The sequence below is a fragment of the Vanessa cardui genome, chromosome 20 (assembly GCF_905220365.1).
Source record: "Vanessa cardui chromosome 20, ilVanCard2.1, whole genome shotgun sequence".
NCBI classification, from domain to species: domain Eukaryota; kingdom Metazoa; phylum Arthropoda; class Insecta; order Lepidoptera; family Nymphalidae; genus Vanessa; species Vanessa cardui.
In genome coordinates this window covers 6,022,538-6,041,732 of record NC_061142.1, presented here as the reverse complement: position 1 = coordinate 6,041,732, position 19,195 = coordinate 6,022,538, and the positions used below count along the sequence as shown (strand labels likewise).

Here is a 19,195-nt window from a genome sequence, read left to right as displayed (position 1 = left end):
TAGCTATAATGTTCTCGCTACATAAAATGTTTATTTAAACTGTCCTATAGGGTAAAATACAAATATGTGTAGCGTAAAATAAAACACAGAGCGTGACCTGCAATTTAAGTAAAATATTGAATACTTCCTGAATTCAAATACTTTATTCAACCTAGGTAAAGCTACCTAGTTTAAAGGATGAGTGGGCCAGTGTAATTTCCAGGCCAGGAAAAATGGACATAAATTTAAATATATATTGGCATATGAAGAATTATTTTAACTTCTTACAATGCCAACATCCATTATTGATGGTATATGGAACACTTGAATAATCCATATACTAAATAAATAATATATTTGGAAACAAAATTATGACTGTGTGACATAGCTCGACGTCATAACATATTAATTATATATGACACTATGAATACCTTATATATCATATGTGCAATTAATCACTAGTAAACTATGTTCATTTATTAAATAATACAGATATATAATATTAGATAAGATCTTTGCACTCATGTATGATAAATACACTATTAATTAAATGTATTGAACCATTAACTCTTCCAATAATTACTGTTGATAAACCAGTTGCTCAAGAAACTTATTATTATAATTAAATATAATATAATATAATTGTTATTATTTGCTCGGGATGTAATGGAAGTTTCAAATTGTAAAAAATAATTACAATACATTATGAGTTGAAAATTAAGAGCAAGACCTAAACTGTATGGTCTTAGGCCTTAACCATTCCAAGCTAGTAAATAGTGGATGACCGTTTTTTTTAGTTGAGGCGCCGCCGGCAAGGCTGGGAACGTGTCCACACTTTATTTATTTATACGGAAATTTGGTCAAAAATTAAGTACCTATTTTTTTTACATAATTCGAATGAGAATCATGTACCGAGTATTCTCCTTAAATATTGATAGTAATTAACCAGTCATCCTGTATATTATATGATGTTATTTTCAAAATTTTTCAACTGTACAAAATTGAATTAACAACCAATAAAGATAGTTTCATTTTGGTTGTCCTATGCCTCGCAAACCAAATCAATATAATAAAAAAATAGAAGAAGAAGATCTTGAGTTCAGATTATTGGCAATTTCGGACAAACACGAAATTAAAGATCAGAGTATAATGTCAACAGCTGACGTGTCTAGATTTTGTACATGGGTACTATTATTATCATTATTCAGCTATATTTTATCATTCTGATAAAAATATATTTATCATCAATTTAATCTTGATAATTGTCGGTTTGTTATCTATTCTACAAATATATTTATATCTATTTATGCTACACGCCTATTTTCCTGATTATTATAAAACTCGAATAACTAACGTTCAATAGCGAAGGCCATTGAATACAAATCAATGCTATTGTTTGAAAAATCAAAAATAGAACTATTTTATAAATGCTAATATGAATGCTAGCAAGAAATTTCATAAACAACAACATGTAACTTTACTATAAAATATTAATCTAAAAATCAGACGTTTATTTTAGATTTCCCAAATTTATATGCGGGTCTATTCCGAATACCAAGAATACAGATTCAGCTGTTAATGGCTTAGAAGCACATTTTTATGTAGTTTCATAAGTTTTGGTCAGTCTCGAGCAACTGGTTGGTCTGTCATTGAAATCTCTATTAAGATTTCAATGCCTTTCACTTCACTTTACTTCCATATCTCTAAACCATGCCGAATGTCAAGTGTGAACGATTCAAGCATATCGACTGCAGATTTATAACAATCTCGACTATGTTTTCGTCTTTATTCTAATTAAAGATATTATTTAAATTATACATTTTCCAATGCTTATGAAAATTTATTATTAAATTATATAATTTTCAGTATTTGTTTTTTTATTATACATTCCCTAAAAAAAATTCATGGAATAAAAATTTTACTTGTTAGATTGTTTTTTTAGCAATAGGTCTGAAATCGTAAAAGATTATGTAATGAAAATGCTGCATAAGTTATGAATAATTTATTCCTTTCTAAATTATTAAAGTATGAAGTAAAGTAATTAATTATGATAACTAACTCCATTATAGATAATTATGTTATATAACTTCACTGTTTGTAAGACCTGAAAAGGAGACAACATTAATTTATTTATTAGTAAATGTTCGTTTACATAAAAACAAATAAAACAATATATCAGTTATATATACAACAATAATAAATATACACACAATGATGTTGTAGTAAACAGATATGTTATTAACGCGCAAAAAGTGAAGACTAGAAAACGTCCTAATTGGGACGTTTGCCTCTAGTTGTTTTACCTAGTAATACGTTATAATACATCATAATTACGTAGTAATGCCTTTTGCGTAATTATAACATCTAGTTATCCCTTTTACTTATTGTTTTTATCAATCTATCCTTTTTACTTTTAACGAAATGTAAAAATAAATTAAAATAAACGGTCCCCGGCGTGGCACACTTTTTCCTGTTGTTTAGTATGGATATAACATATCTGTTTATTAGAATATCATTGTATACACAATTAAATTTTACCAACGATAAATAACGAACAAACGCTAATCTATTATATAAGATTAGCTCCTGCCTCGTCTTTGACTAAGTGATATAAGAATTTTATTTACTTCCCGATTGCAGCGGCACCTACCGATCCAATACAAAACAAACAAGGATTGTATTCAATCAAAATCCAATGAACCGAAACAGAGGAAGTTGGGTACAAAAAATGTGCCGTTTTAAAACAGAGATATAGGTACTCAAATCTGCTTTAAAATCAGTGAAATATATTCGGTTTCCAAAAAGTGTATAACATAATGATCTTATGTATCCATTATGATAATAGTTTTCAAATATAAAAAATACGAGAATTAAAACAAAAGTGGTCCTGTAGCAGCTACAAAATAAGTTATCCTTAACGCGAGGGAACTTTTCATTATTTATCCATTTAATTATCTTCTAATTATATGTATTAAAATATTAATAGGGACAACTACAAGTCAAACACATTAATAAAATTGTTAATTAAATGATGGGAAATAAAATTATGATTGTTAAATGAAACACAAATTGAATGCAAAAACATTTAATATGAAATTTATCAATATATGTATACTGCTAATCGAACTACGAAGCAATTAAGTCACAATATAAAGCAAATGTTAATTAAGTATGAATGATACAAAAATATGACTACATGAGCAAAAAAAAATCTTATAAGCTAATCAAAATCATGTGCTAAGACACCCAAAATCAATTAATAACTCCATCAAATGCAGATTTTACCGTACCATGCAGACCTCCAGTAAGAAATACCTTTGATGGATAAAAAAATTGACCCTGCAACTACAAGAGCATGAACAAACAAGCGGTTATCACAACAAAACATATATGTCGCCAATAAAATCAATTACAAATAAAACTTTTTATTCTAATAATAATGTAATGATGATACGGATGTTTGGAGAGTGGTAATGCTGCGATGACCACTCGACTGTCCATGCCTACTTACAGTTTAGAACGCAGGTCGGATGTCCCAGCGGCTAATTGTCAGGATGGTTCCTCAAAACTGTAAAACAAAAGGATTATTTAAATAGTTTAATAAATAAAATATATATAAATATTAAAAGTAAAAACTTACCGCATATTCATAGCATTAGAGTTTCCAGGCTCCAGTTTGTAGCCAAGGCTTTCATAGAATTTTATGAGTTTGTCCTTGCAATCTAGTGACATCTTATAGCATCCCAGTTCTTCTGCTAGAAGTGACACTGTAACTACAATTCTGTAAAAAACATATATGATTATTTTTTTATATCAAATAAGGAAACAAAAATTAAAAGTTACCAATAACTAACAATTTGCCCAGCTGTTTGCCTCTGTATGTATCATTAACAACAACATCTTCTAGGCGGCCTCTCTGAAAATAATTAATGATGTTATCCATATGTAATTTTAATGCATTTTAGTTTTCCAACTATCTCATTAAATAATACATACAACAGAGCAATTGTGTATAAATTTTTGTTCAATTGTAAGAGTGGCTGCACCAATGATTTTCGAAATGCGCTTGTCTTCAATAACTGTTACATAGTATCCACCCGAACTCTTCATTTGAGTAAATCGCTCTGAAATACAAATTTTGATTCATATTTATATTTACAGATTATACTTAAATTATATATGTTACTAGTTGCTTGCTCATTAAATTCATATTCTACTAGTAAAAAATGCAAAGTGGCAGTCATTCTTATAATAAACATAATAACAAATATTTTTTAAACTATTTGATGGCTAAAATATATTTAGCTTATTTCAAAGATTTTTTTTTTCCTTTATGGTTAAAGAAATTAGATATTAAATTGAAATATCTGTAGTGTATATTGAATTAACAGGAAGTGTACAAGTTGTAAATGTCACTAAACTACAGTCTACACCTATACAGGTTTTAGAAGGTCACCAAATAAACCACACATCCTTTGCATACCTAGAATTGTTAAATAAAGAACAGGTATACTTGAGTAGTAAAGGAATGTTAATTAGTATGGCTGTAATATAATAGGCATATGGACCATACTTTATATATGACATATTTAAATATAACCTTTATTTTAGGCATATAATGTAATTAATTATCACATGAAAGACTTATATGCATTAATTATTATGAAAAATATTACAATATTTCTATTATATAAGTTCAAGTAAAATTACAGTTATTATAATTAAAAAATAATTGAGATTACCATCAAATTGCTTTCTTGAAATATTTCCTGTGCTTGTTAGCTGACTGAGCAGTTGCAAGAACCCTTTATTATAATCTGCTCGTTGTAAGGGTCTTACAACCATCCAATCTTCACCAGGTTGAGCAGCATTTATTGGCGGATTAAACTTAGCTGGACTTTTATTAAAATTCAACTTTTGTAGAATCTCCGGTGCGTAAAGATACTCGGAATTATCATCCTGAAGTTTTATTTAATATATTTTTAATTAATTTAACTTACTGTTTATATATTACAATCCATGTATAAAGAAAATATTTATATATAAATACCTCACTATATTTCTCCATACCCATTTTCACTGTATCCAAATCACTAACTATTTAAAATTAATTTAAGTTCATTGTTTAATATTACACAGTGTTTAACTCTGCCAAAGTCGTCGTGGCAAAGTAAGAACAGACGATGGAGAACTAGTTTAATACAAGTCGGTGCTATTTTATATATTGATTGGCTGTATCTCAAGATTTTAAGCTTTTGAAGTACAGCTATTGGTCACTGAAAAAAGTGAAAGTACAAATAAGAAAACACTCCATGTCCATTGTCCATTACTTGATGAACTATAGTAAACTATACTCTGAGAAATAATTTACATGTCGCAAGGTTATTTTTTTATTCTAATGAACTTAAATAAATGTTACTTTTACGTTAAGTTTACAAATATTTATTTGTATTTTTAATGTATACACTTTGTGTCAAAATCTTGATGTTTTGACATTATCATGAATGATTTCATTCGCGTTCAATGAAAATTTAATAGTTATTATAAATTTTTAAATGACAATGTCTAGTATACATAGCGTAGTACATTTATATCAACTTTAAAAGGCTGTAAATATTTTAATAATGATTTAACTCACTAGGTCATTTTAATTAAAAAGATATTAAATATCAGATGTTATATATTTGAAATTATAATAATGCGTTTCGTTATTGTATGCAGCAAATATTAATAGCATTTCCCCCTTTCAAATATTTAATAATTTTATTCCACAAAAACTTGTAAGTATTTATCACATACATAATATATCTAGCATATACTATGCAAATTTATGATGCAAAAAAATAAGTACTGTAATTTTATTTCGCTTAATAAGCCTTTGAATTGTTATAAAATTAAATTAAATATGATGAACCTGAAAAATTCCATTAAAGTGTTTATAATGAAATTACTTTGGATTTGCATAGAATTTTAAAATTAATCACTGTTTCTATTTAAAAGTAAATCTTCAGACTAATTGAGATTTCTAGTGTTTCGTTGAGATATCCCATTGTGTATACGGCTAGTTAAATAATTAATATCAATGCAATAATTGGTATAATTTTATTAGAATTGAATACTATGCGCTTTGACTTTACTTATATTTTTGTTATATAACAAGTATGTAGTATAGTCGTTCTTTTTATTCAAATATTTTTTTAGTATTTTTAAATAAACATTCTTAATACTGACTGACCTACATATATACTTACTAGAATAGGTTTAGGACATAATGTGGATATTCAATGTTGAAAGAATTTAGATGCTAATAAAGCGAATGCAAATTGTTCAAAATAACGTTTGGACTTTTGGTGTTTAGACCGTTGGACTCAATCCCAGAACACGCATCTCAGACAGACAGATATATCATACTAATAAAAACAGCGGTAAATGAAAGTTTCAACTATAATAGGCTATTTGACAATGCGAAAAATAAATAGTGAATTATTGTAATCAGTGTATATGATGAGTTTAAAAATGGTTATTTAGTAACGAAAATTGAAAATAATACTTAGTTTATTCAAAAATTCATAAATAAAATCGCATTTTTTCAAATGTTTGTCACGTGACACAAAACGCTCCTGATTGGCCGGGCTTATTATGAAGTCACTTTCTTGTAAAACTTGCTTTTCTACTATTTGTACTACAGATTAAAATACAGGAAAGTGACGTCACCGACCCATTGCAGCGCCATATTGTCCAAGAAGCGTTTTTGCGCGCTATTTAAATATGGAATTTTTAATATGATATTTTTCGGCAAATGTAATAGAAAAAAATGAACTTTTACTGGGTTCCTTAACCTCTACTAAATATTATAAAATGGATTTTAAAAACCAGTCAAATAGCCTTTTATATTATTTGTAACTGCACTGGGAAAAGAGTAGTTATGTAATATGAAATAACAAGCGTTTTGTTATAAAAACTGAAGCTCATGTGCGAACCTATATTCTCCAATACATTATTATTAATCATCCTTCTGATAAGTATTATGTAAGTTACCAAGGGTATATACAAATTAAAATTGTCTTTTACAAACAGTGATAACTTCGAGAATAATAATTTGATTCGAATAATAATTTTCATTATCATTAGAATGACATCACCTTTCCAAGTGATTTGCAATAAAAAAAAACATGCGATGCAAAATTTATTAAAATTATTAATCAGGGTAGAAGTTCGGACTCGAAGAAACCCAACAAACCAACTCGGAAGCTGAATGGTACAACACTTTTAGGACACGCTAAGTATCGTCGTTTTGATTTTGTTTTCTTTTGTAGATTGCATAAGTTAGTTAGTAGTTATAATTAGTTAATATGTTTTCTATCTCTGTTGTTTTTTTTTAATACTTTTTATAATTGTTTCGCGTCGTAGTAAACATTTCTTTATTTGTTAAAAATTATCTCACATGGAATTTAACAAGTTAAATTATAATAATTAAAACCATCATAAAAAACCTTTTTTATTCCAAAGATTATAAAATGATTTTCATAAAATCAAACCAATTTCATTCAAGTAAACTTCACAATGAAGCGTTTTTGAATCGTCAATAATTAAATACAACCACCATTTCGGATAGCTTCTAGCGAGATTAATCTTTTTTCTCTGTAAAGCCTGTACGTATACAAATACACTAGTTTTTGTTTTACTTAAAAATACCTAGTATGTAGTTTTGATTGTATAGGCATTCAAAGTTGCGAAAAATATCGAGTCCTGCTAACAGCCGCGCGAGTGCTGTGACGTCATTTCACAACGCGCCGCGCGGGAAGCGCACCGCTTAGTACCAAGTCACCAGCACTTTTTATCATAACTCGGTACCCTATCGAGATATGAATTTTTTATGGAATACTTTTATTTGCTTTTTGTACGATCTACAATTGTAAATTTACAAAAAGCAAAAAAAAGTATTCCTTAATTAAGGTCCTATACATTTTTCATGTATCAATCATCGTTATCAAGATTTCGATAAAAAAACTCACGAATTTTGGGAGAAAAAATAGTTTTTCGCTATTTCCTTTTTTCTCGTGAAAGGTATCGAAAAATTACTGTAATGAAACTTATAGAGTGTGTTCCAACCTACAAATTCACAATAATTATAAAAACTAATAATTACACGTGGTCATTTTTGTCACACGTTTTTCTTTTTCACGGATTATCGCAGCACATTCACGAATAACTCTTAATCTTTCTTCGTGATTATCCTTTTTTTTCTTTATACCATTTCGCAAAGAGTATTTTGAAACCGGTATTTGGAAAGCACACCATGCAATCACGATTTATTTTTCTATTATGAGAATGTCGTCTCCATACTTTTTTGTGTTTTTTAGCCGTTCTGACGTCACGAACGAAATCTCCATTTTTTTGGTTCATTAAGTCGCTAATAGAAAATTGACATTAGTTGGGGTTTTCTTTCAGAAAGGAATAAATTGGCTCCATCGTCTCGTCTACTTTGTCGACCGTAGGTCGTCCTTTCTTGTTCCGCTCCTCATGAGCATCCTCTTGTAGATGATATAGATGAGAAATACATGTTCGATGGTATCGAGTTCCTACTGCGACGAGATATACCATGAATACGCTATTGGAATCGATCTAATCGCTTCATAGCTTTTATCAATTTTTTTCGCGTTTTAACATGTTTTTGAACTATAAAAAAACAACTTTTCCGGCGAATTGGTAGTTGTATTTTTACATTTAAGCACAACACATGATTTCCTAGTATTTGGATTGGACATTTTAAAAAGTATTTAGGTATAATTTCGACGGCGCGGGCGGACTGAGTGAGCCAGACTGGGCGTGTTGTACAATGACGTCACACCGTCACCGGCAGCCCGCTTCATGCGTTAGAACTTGTTTTACTTATAACTCGGAAACTAATTGACTTATCGAATTAATTCTTTCACTATTTTTTTTTTATTTTTACCGTATGCAAACGGAAACTAGGGGTTACAAGTTTATTCTTATTTCTTGTGTCAATAGTATGTATATCAGCTTTGACGGAATACCTTTTTATATTCTTTTGTATACACATTGTATTATCAAAAATATACATTAATAATGTCAATTTTATTGTTTAAAACCATACCTCCTTCTACCTACTAACTTTATTATATGAATTAGGTTTAACATATTTTTCGAATTTCGAAATAAAAAAATTCAACATTAAGTATTAAGGTATAATAAAAGATTGATTATTAGAAATTCCTTTATTTCCGAAAAAAATGTATACATCTTCTAGTATGTAGCTATATATACAAAATGTATCTTCTTAGTGTAGATGCCTTGAAATGTGTTCTTTTCTCCTGCTTGCTTAGTTGTATTACCTGAAGAAAAAATAAAATTTAATAAACAAAATAGGGAAAAGATAAAAATATCTTAGGCTTAAATAATATTAGTATGAGATTTTTTATTGTTTATTCACTAAATTTTATTGAATATTTCGTTTAAATAACATGTCTCAATTAAATCTTACCTCTTGGTTTGTATTTATTATTTTCAGTTTGTAACTTATTCCTTGTCATTTTGTAACTTATGTCGTGTTGTTGACTAAATGTTTTCATCTTCAATTTGATGGCTAGATAGTCGTAGACTTCATCTTAGATATTGTATGTTTAGTCTTCACGGCCTATTCGTGTCCTCAGTGATCTTCATTCTTCTTTCTATCTTCAGTGTTGTCCTTCATATCTTGTTATCATAGTGGTTAATGTTTACGTTATCCCTTTCTTCTTATCACAATCTTCACGGCTCATGTATGTCTTTTCTGATTTCCATTCTTCTATCCTTGATTGTTAGGTTGTCGTAGTGCTTATCTTGAATGTTATTTTTTATGTTTCTTCTGTCTTCAAGGCCAAGTATTTGTGATCGGTGTTTATTTTTCATTCTTCGTTTTTCTGATTTGAATTCTTCGCATATTTATTGATTCTACATTATTGTCATATTAATTTTAAATTTATCATTTTCCTTTTCCACTAATCTTCAGTCTAGTCAATGATTTTCGTTCTTCTTTATATATATTTTTATTTTCATAGTGATTGTTATCGGTAGTCGTAGGTCTTTATCTAAACAATTCTGGCTGTGCCGTCCCCTTGCATCTTCAAACTTCACAACAACTGGTTTCTTTGTAATCATAATTCTTCTTCTAATCGTGATTGCAATGTGGTCGTATTCTTCATCTTATATGATCTCTCCTCTTTTCTTTTTATCTTCACGGCCCGATGTATATTTTCGGTAATTTTCTTCTTCTTTCTTCTTGTCTGCATCTTCAAGTTATTTTTCGTCTTCATCTTCATAGCAGTTGTTACGTGGTCGTTTTCTTATTCCTCACTCTTCTAGCTGTCTTGGTCTTGATATCTTCAATCTTCACTCCCCTTTGACTTCATGAATATCATTTTTCTTTCTTCCTTCTTCATCTTTATTGTAATTGTTAGTTGCTTGTAGTCTTCATTTTCTACGTTTTCGTTGTCCTTGTCTGCACATCTTTATTCTTCTAGACCTGTTATTTATTGTCTTTGTGAATTTCATTCTTCATTCTCCTGTCTTTACTCTTCATCATGATTATTAGGTGCTTGTAGTCTTCATATTAAATATTGTCTCGTCATACTTTTCTTCTTAATTTCAGTCTTCACGGCCGTTGTATGTCCTCGATGATCTTCATCGTGATTATTGAGTTCTTGTAGTCTTCATCTAGTATGACGAGACAATATTTGACTCGTCATATTTTTCTTCTTGTCTTTAGTCTTCAGGGCCATTGTATGTATTCGGTGATTTTCATTCTTCTTTATTCTATGTTTTCATTTACATCGTGATTATTACAGCTTGTAGTTTTCATCTTAATTTTTGTCTTGCGATAGTAATTTAGTCATTGCATCTTCGCTCTTCAAACTGCACTTGTCATCACATCTTTGGTCTTCACAGCCCCTTATCTTCGCGGTCTTCATTCTTCTTTCTTCGTGTTTTCATCTTCATCGTTTTTGTTAGGCTTTCGTAACTTTCATTTTCAAATCTTTCAGTTTTTACGGCTTATGTCTTCTTTCTTCTCTCTTCATCTTCATCGTTATTGTTAGGTTTTCGTAAGTTTTATCTTCACTCCTCTCGCTTTCCTTGTCTTTAGTCTTCCCAGCCACGTATGTCCTTCATTCTTCTGTCTTCGTTATGATTGTTAGGTTCTCGTTGTCTTCATCTTCAATGCAGTCGCTGTCCTTGTCTTCACATCTTCAGTCTCAACGGCCCATGTATGTCGTAATAATTTTCATTCTTCTGCCTTCATCTTCATATTGGACGTCGTCTTCATCTTCACCCCTCTCGTTGTCCTTGTCTTCAAATCTTCAGTCTTCACGGCCAATATATATTGTCTCGATGTCCATTCTTCTTTCTTCTGTCTCCATGGTGATTGTGAGGTTTTCGTAGTCTTCATCTTCACTGCTCTCGGTGTTCTATCTTCAAATCTTCAGTCTTCACGGCCCATGTATGTCATCTAGATGTCCATTTTTCTTTCTTCTGTCTTCATGGTGATTGGTGGTTGATAGGTTTTCGTAGTCTTCATCTTCACTGCTCTCACTGTTCTCATCTTCAATTCTTCAGTCTTCACGGCCCATGTATGTCGTCTCGATGGTCATTCTTCTTTCTTCTGTCTTCATGGCGATTGTTAGGTATTCGTAGTTTTCATATTCACTCTTCTCGCTGTCCTTGTCTTCAAAAATCTTTAGTCTTCACGGCCTTCGTATGTCCCCGGTGATCTCCATTCTTCTTTCTTCGGTCTTAACTGCTCTCGCTGTTCTTGTCTTTAAATATTCAGTCTTCACGGACTCTTATGTCGTCTCGATGTCTATTGTTCTTTCTTCTGTCTTCCATCTTCATCGTGATTGTTAGGTACTCGTAGTCTTCATCTTGAAGTTATTCGTCGTCTTCATCTTCACTGCTCTCGCTCTCCACGGCCATTGTATGTCCCCGGTGATCTTCATTCTTCTGTCTTCATCTTCACTGCTCTCGCTGTCCTTGTCTTCAAATCTTCTGTCTTCACAGCCATTGTATGTCCCCAGTGATCTTCTTTCATCTGTCTTCATCTTCCGATTACTCGTCGTTTTCATCTTCACTAATCGCGCTATCCGTGTCTTCAAATCGTCTGTCTTCGCGGCCAATGTATGTCCCCGGTGATCTTCATTCTTCTGTCTTCATTTTCATCTTCACTGCTCTCGCTGTCCTTGTCTTCAAGTCGTCTGTCTTCACGGCCAATGTACGTCCCCGGTGATCTTCATTCTTCTTTCTTCTGTCTTCATCTTCACTACTCTCGCTGTCCTTGTCTTCAAGTCGTCTGTCTTCACGGCCAATGTACGTCCCCGGTGATCTTCATTCTTCTTTCTTCTGTCTTCATCTTCACTACTCTCGCTGTCCTTGTCTTCAAGTCGTCTGTCTTCACGGCCAATGTATGTCCCCGGTGATCTTCATTCTTCTTTCTTCTGTCTTCATCTTCACTACTCTCGCTGTCCTTGTCTTCAAGTCGTCTGTCTTCACGGCCAATGTACGTCCCCGGTGATCTTCATTCTTCTGTCTTCATCTTCACTACTCTTGCTGTCCTTGTCTTCAAATCCTCTGTCTTCACGGCCAATGTATGTCCCCGGTGATCTTCATTCTTCTTTCTTCTGTCTTCATCATCACTTCTCTCGCTGTCCTTGTCTTCAAATCCTCTGTCTTCACGGCCAATGTATGTCCCCGGTGATCTTCATTCTTCTTTCTTCTATCTTCATCTTCACTACTCTCGCTGTCCTTCTCTTCAAGTCGTCTGTCTTCACGGCCAATGTATGTCCCCGGTGATCTTCATTCTTCTGTCTTCATTTTCATCTTTACTGCTCTCGCTGTCCTTGTCTTCAAGTCGTCTGTCTTCACGGCCAATGTATGTCCCCGGTGATCTTCATTCTTCTTTCTTCTGTCTTCATCTTCACTGCCTCGCTGTCCTTGTCTTCAAATCTTCTGTCTTCAGGGCCATTGTATGTCCCCGGTGATCTTCTTTCTTCTGTCTTCATCTTCCAAGTTACTTGTCGTTTTCATCTTCACTACTCTCGCTGTCCTTGTCTTCAAGTCTTCTTTCTTCTGTCTTCATCTTCCAAGTTACTCGTCATCTTCGCCTTCACTACTCTCGCTGTCCTTGTCTTCAAATCTTCTGTCTTCACAGCCATTGTATGTCCCCGGTGATCTTCTTTCTTCTGTCTTCATCTTCCAAGTTACTCGTCGTTTTCATCTTCACTACTCTCGCTGTCCTTGTCTTCAAATCTTCTGTCTTCACAGCCATTGTATGTCCCCGGTGATCTTCTTTCTTCCGTCTTCATCTTCCTAGTTTTTCGTCATCTTCGTCTTCACTACTCTCGCTGTCCTTGTCTTCAAATCTTCTGTCTTCACAGCCATTGTATGTCCCCGGTGATCTTCTTTCTTCTGTCTTCATCTTCCAAGTTACTTGTCATCTTTACTGCTCTCGCTGTCCTTGTCTTCAAATCTTCAGTCTTCACGGCCCATGTCTGTCGTCGCGATGTCCATTCTTCTTTCTTCTGTCTTCATCTTCGTCGTGATTGTTAAGTAGTCGTAGTCTTCATCTTCACCCCTCTCGCTGTCCTTGTTTTCACATCTTCAGTCTTCACAGCCTATTCTATTGTTTGTCCTTGGCGATCTTCATTCTTTTTTTTCACAGTGATTGTTATTTGGTCGTTGTATTCATCTTCCCTCTTCTAACTGCCTATGTAGTCGTATCTTCAGTCTTCAATGCCCAGCTGCTCGTAGTTTCCATCTTCACTCCTCTCGCTGTCCTTGTCTTCATATCTTCACGACCCATATGTGTCTTTGTGATCTTCAATCTTCTGTCTTCGTCGTGATTGTTAGGTGCTCGTTGTCTTTCATCTTCACTCTTCTCGCTGTCCTTGTCATCAAATTTTCAGTCTTCACGGCCCATGTATGTCTTAGTGATTTTCATTCGTCTTTCTTCTTGTCTTCATCTTCATTTATGTTTGTAAAAAGAGTCGTTTTATTCATCTTTATTGTTATCGCTGTTCTTTTCTTATTACATTATGTCTTCAACGCCCGATATGTATTTCTTCGGAGTTTTTCATTCTTTTTTCTACGTGTTTCTTTGTGATTGCGCGGTGCTAGTAGACTTATCCATAATTTTTCTCACCTCAGCTTTTTTGAAGATGGTAATAGTATACTTTGGGATGGCTGTGTTTTACTTTTTTCATCTGATTCATCTTAAACATTGCATTTATCGTCGACAACGCTGGTTGAGGACCTTTTTGGAGGATAGGCTGATTTGTTTGTTGTATTTACTATGACGTTTGGCTTTTGTAAAAATTTTGTCTTTGCATTTATCATTACATGACATTTATAGTCGTTTAGTACGAACTTCACAAATCATTCAATTTTACTGTATGTTATCAAGTTATACAACTTTGCTGTGTTTTTTCCATTAAATATATTATGAAAAGCTAAAAAAAAGTGTATTAGGTGAACGTGAACCGGTTTATTACCTTTTTAGCAGAAAACTCGCCATAGCAATTGTCTCCATTTTTGTGATTGCCATTTGTATGTACATTGCCATTTGTATAATTTTTCACAATTATGATATCAATAATCCTTGTCAGTATAATATAAAAGAAAAATTGAATTCTCATTATACTTCTTTGGCATAATTGACTTAATTTCGATGAATAACCTGTTGAAATATGCATTAGAGGAAATCCTACCTACAGACATCACTAGATAGGCTTTTACAATTAAAATATCAGTAATGTGTAACATTTCTTTTCTAGGAGTTTCTTGTTTTCATAATATAAATGTGCCAAAACATTGATACTCAATCGTACATAAATTCTTTTTAATTTTTTTCATAAATATACCCTTGTGTCATTGTTTGTTTATTTATTAAGTTCAGCATTTTTGAATTGTGTTATAATTTAAAAGATCTAAAAAGAAATGATTAGAGCTGAAAATAAAGTTATCATTTGTAAAAAATGACATGACTACTTAAAATATTTTGTTTAAATGACCTTATGATCACTTTTTTAAATATATGTAACATAACAACGCTCACATTCATCTTAGGCCTGAAAAAAAATATTTAAGCTACAAACAGTATGAAATCTAATTGAGTATGACTCTTATCGTAAACACATTACAAAATATATTGTTACAGACATTTAATATACATATATACATTTATAAAACATAATTACATTGATAAAACATAATTAGCGTAAGTCAGTCTGAAAGAAAAGAGATTGTTAGCTGCAAAAGAAGTTTTGTTATTCATTGCACATAATTGCCATATCAAAATATTTTTCTCAATTTATAGTGTATTTGTAATAATCAGTCAAAGGAATAGAAACATTGTCAAATACTTACAGTATATATATTTATACATTATTGTCTTTTGGGAATTTTCAATCATGGTTATGTATGATATTATAAAAAATATTCTATCATCATATATCTTTACGTGATTTTAAGCTCTAAAATGTTAAGTTATACTCAACTCATAAAATATATGTATATATTTAATTAGTGTCTAATGATTTAAAATCGTTTCTGAAACAAAATGCGTTAATTCGGCGAAGATTTAATCATACTTCACCTTTATATGTATATATGTAGCAGACTGTAAAACGGAAGATTAGTCCGCAGTGGTGCGCAAGCTGATTGTGATAGGCCGCAGTACCAACGGGCTGCAGATTGGAAGCCAGAACCCGAAGCACCACGTCATGCAGGCTAGATAGCCTGCTGACCGAAGATGATCGATCCGCATTACCGGTGTGGATCGCAGACAGGCGTTCTGGTCGAACGCGAAGTGCAGCGCCTGGTTGGAGTTGAAAACTCTGCTGACCGATGATCAACTCACAGCACCAGTGGAGCGCAGACTGGCGTCCAGAGCCCGAAGCACTGCGTCATGCAAGCTCGAGTGTGCTGACCGAAAATCAGTCCGCAGCACCAATGGTGCGCAGACTGGCGGCGGGAACCCGTAGCACCAATGTCAAGCAAACTGAACAGCCTGCTGACCGATGAACTGTCCGCAGCACCAGTGGTGCGCAGACCGGCGGCGGGAACTCGAAGAACCAATGTCATGCAGACTGAACAGCCTGCTGACCGAAGATCAGTCTGCAGCACCAGTGGTGCGCAGACCGGCGGCGGTAACCCGAAGCACCAATGTCATGCAGACTGAACAGCCTGCTGATCGAAGATCAGTCCGCAGCACCAGTGGTGCGCAGACTGGCGGTGGGAACCCGAAGCACCAATGTCATGCAGACTGAACAGCCTGCTGACCGGAGATCAGTTCGCAGCACCACATCATGCAGGCTGATAGCCTGCTGACCGATGACCAGTTCGCAGCACCAGTGGAGCGCAGACTGGCGTCCAGAGCCCGAAGCACTGCGTCATGCAAGCTCGAGAGCGTGCTGACCGAAAAGCAGTCCGCAGCACCAGTGGTGCGCAGACTGGCGGCGGGAACCCGAAGAACCAATGTCACGCAGACTGAACAGCCTGCTGACCGAAGATCAGTCCGCAGCACCAGTGGTGCGCAGACTGGCGGCGGGAACCCGTAGCACCAATGTCAAGCAGCCTAAACAGCCTGCTTGACCGATGAACTGTCCGCAGCACCAGTGGTGCACAGACTGGCGGCGGGACCCGGAGGAACCAATGTCATGCAGACTGAACAGCGTGCTGACCGAAGATCAGGCCGTAGCACCACATCATGCAGACTGACAGCCTGCTGACCGAAGATCATACCGAAGCACCACATCATGCAGGCTGATAGCCTGCTGACCGAAGATCAGCCCGAAGCACCACATCATGCAGGCTGATAGCCTGCTGACCGATGATCAGTTCGCAGTACCAGTGGTGCGCAGACTGGCTATCAGAGCTCGAAGCACCACATCATACAGGCTGAACAGCCTGCTGACCGAAGATCAGTCCGTAGCACTGTAGGTCGAACAACCTGCTGACCGAAGATCAGTCCGTAGCACTGTAGGTCGAACAGCCTGCTGACCGAAGATCATACCGAAGCACCACATCATGCAGGCTGATAGCCTGCTGACCGATGACCAGTTCGCAGCACCAGAAGTGCGCAGACTGGCGGCGGGAACCCGAAGCACCAATGTCAAGCAGACTGAACAGCCTGCTGACCGATGAACTGTCCGCAGCACCAGTGGTGCGCAGACCGGCGGCGGGAACCCGAAGAATGTCATGCAGACTGAACAGCCTGCTGACCGATGAACTGTCCGTAGAACCAGTGGTGCGCAGACTAGCAGCGGGAACCCGAAGAACCAATGACATGTAGACTGAACAGCCTGCTGACCGAAGATCAGGCCGCAGCACCACATAATGCAGGCTGACAGCCTGCTGACCGAAGATCAGTCCGCAGCACCAGTGGTGCGCAGACTAGCAGCGGGAACCCGAAGAACCAATGACATGCAGACTGAACAGCCTGCTGACCGAAGATCAGGCCGCAGCACCACATAATGCAGGCTGACAGCCTGCTGACCGAAGATCATGCCGAAACACCACATCATGCAGGCTGATAGCCTGCTGACCGATGACCCGTTCGCAACACCAGTGGTGCACAGACTGGCGGCCAGAACTCGAAGCACCACGTCACGCAGGCTAGAGGGCCGGCTGAGCGATGATAGCCGATCCCCAGTGCTGGTGTAGAACGCTGACTGGCGGCCACCACCCGAAGTACAGCGTCCGGCTAGTTGAAGAGTCGGCTGACCGTAGATAAGTCCACAGCACCAGTAGAGCGCAGACTGGCGACAGGAGCCCGAAGCATCACGTCATACAGGCTGAACAGCCTGCTGACCGCGGACCAGCCGCAGCAAAAGTGGTGAGCAGATTGACGTCCACATCCCGAAGCACCACGTCATGCAGGCTAGAGAGAGCCTGCAGACCGAAGATGGGTAGCTAGAGCTGCGCCATTGTCGCAGAAGCTTGTTTCGTACCCGAAGCTCCTCAAACGACAGGCATGAAAACCTGTCGACCGAGGTTCGTCGATGAACCCGAAGCTTCACGTCTGACAGGCTGCTGATTTAAATCGGAAAGTCTGCGGCGTGTGGAGTGGAGTGGAGTGTAGGCAGATTTGGCGCACACGTAGAACAATTTTCGACAGGCTGGACAGCTGTTGATCTAGACGGCCGGCCTGCAGCACCAGTGGAGCGCAGGCTGAGGTGCTGCACTCGAAGCACCACGAGTGTCCTTTGACTAAGATGGTCAGCCTGCGACAAAAGTGAAGCACAGGGCTGATGATCACCTGAAGCACCATATCCGGTAGGCTAGGAATTCTGCTGATCAAAGATGCTCAGGATACGTGGTGCGCAGACTAGCAGACAGACTTGAAGGACAGGCAATAGTTGGCATCAGTAGCGTAGGTTTGATTTTTCGCACCCGTAGAACCACGTACGACAGACTGGACTGTCTGCCTGCCGCAGGTCGTCCTGCGGCATTAGTGCAGCGCAGGCAGATGTACCATGTCCGGCAGGCTGGAAAGCCTGCTGGCCGAAGTATGTCAGCCCGCAACACCAGTGTGACTGGTGTCCGGCAAGGTGGATAATCTGCTGACAGAGATAATTAGTCCGCGGGCCCTGTTCTGGGCCGACCGATGGCCAGATCTTGAAGCACCATGTGTGGTAGAGAGCCCGCTGACTGAAGAACTTTGACCTGCGCAAGTTGAGCACATGCTATTGTGTAATATACGAAGCACCACGTTCAGTAGTCTTTTGACCAAAGATTTATAAGCAGCACAAGTGGTGCGCAGATTGACGTTTAGGCGACAGTTATGCAAGTATGCCTGCTGACGAAAGATGTTAGGTCTGCAGTAGCAGAGGTAAGCAGGTTGAGGTGACACCTCAATGCACCTCTCACCTTTGTGATGAGTCCGTTGATAGTCGGCTTTGGGTTCAGTTGGGTTGATGAGTCGCACTAGCTTTGACGAAAGTTGTTGCAAGCGTGTAGCATCGGCTGAAGATGTACTCCTTCGCGGATCAACGGCATCTAAGGTATCACGTAGACTGAAGAGCCTGTTGGCCGAAGATGGACCGGCCTCTTCTATCGCAGAAGTCACTGAAGCTTAGTGCTGCATCGTGGTGAAGGTGCTAACTAGGCGATTGAATATGCTCAGCTGCGGTACCTGTGGCTAATAAGCAGAAATAAGCAGCAGAGC

General features: G+C 36.2%; 2 protein-coding genes and 1 long non-coding RNA gene across 3 annotated transcripts; all 3 read right to left on the bottom strand.

Annotated features, from left to right (window-relative positions):
• Positions 1–3,048: 3,048 nt before the first annotated feature.
• On the bottom strand, positions 3,049–5,101 carry LOC124538199 (probable glucosamine 6-phosphate N-acetyltransferase). The gene is made up of 6 exons (XM_047115168.1): positions 5,030–5,101; positions 4,722–4,938; positions 3,976–4,103; positions 3,834–3,895; positions 3,620–3,760; positions 3,049–3,547 (listed from the first exon to the last, which is right to left on the bottom strand). The coding sequence occupies exons 1-6, from the start codon at positions 5,051–5,053 to the stop codon at positions 3,529–3,531; spliced, it is 591 nt and encodes a 196-aa protein (XP_046971124.1). The 5' UTR covers positions 5,054–5,101; the 3' UTR covers positions 3,049–3,528.
• Positions 5,102–9,203: 4,102 nt separating this feature from the next.
• LOC124538191 lies at positions 9,204–12,741 on the bottom strand. The gene is made up of 2 exons (XR_006966966.1): positions 9,485–12,741; positions 9,204–9,335 (listed from the first exon to the last, which is right to left on the bottom strand). It is a non-coding gene; the product is annotated as an uncharacterized LOC124538191 (long non-coding RNA).
• A 392-nt stretch (positions 12,742–13,133) lies between these two features.
• On the bottom strand, positions 13,134–17,809 carry LOC124538189. The gene is made up of 3 exons (XM_047115159.1): positions 17,545–17,809; positions 17,127–17,407; positions 13,134–16,405 (listed from the first exon to the last, which is right to left on the bottom strand). Exons 1-3 carry the CDS (start codon positions 17,550–17,552, stop codon positions 16,227–16,229), a joined length of 468 nt encoding a protein of 155 aa, XP_046971115.1. The 5' UTR covers positions 17,553–17,809; the 3' UTR covers positions 13,134–16,226.
• Between the last annotated feature and the right edge of the window lie 1,386 nt (positions 17,810–19,195).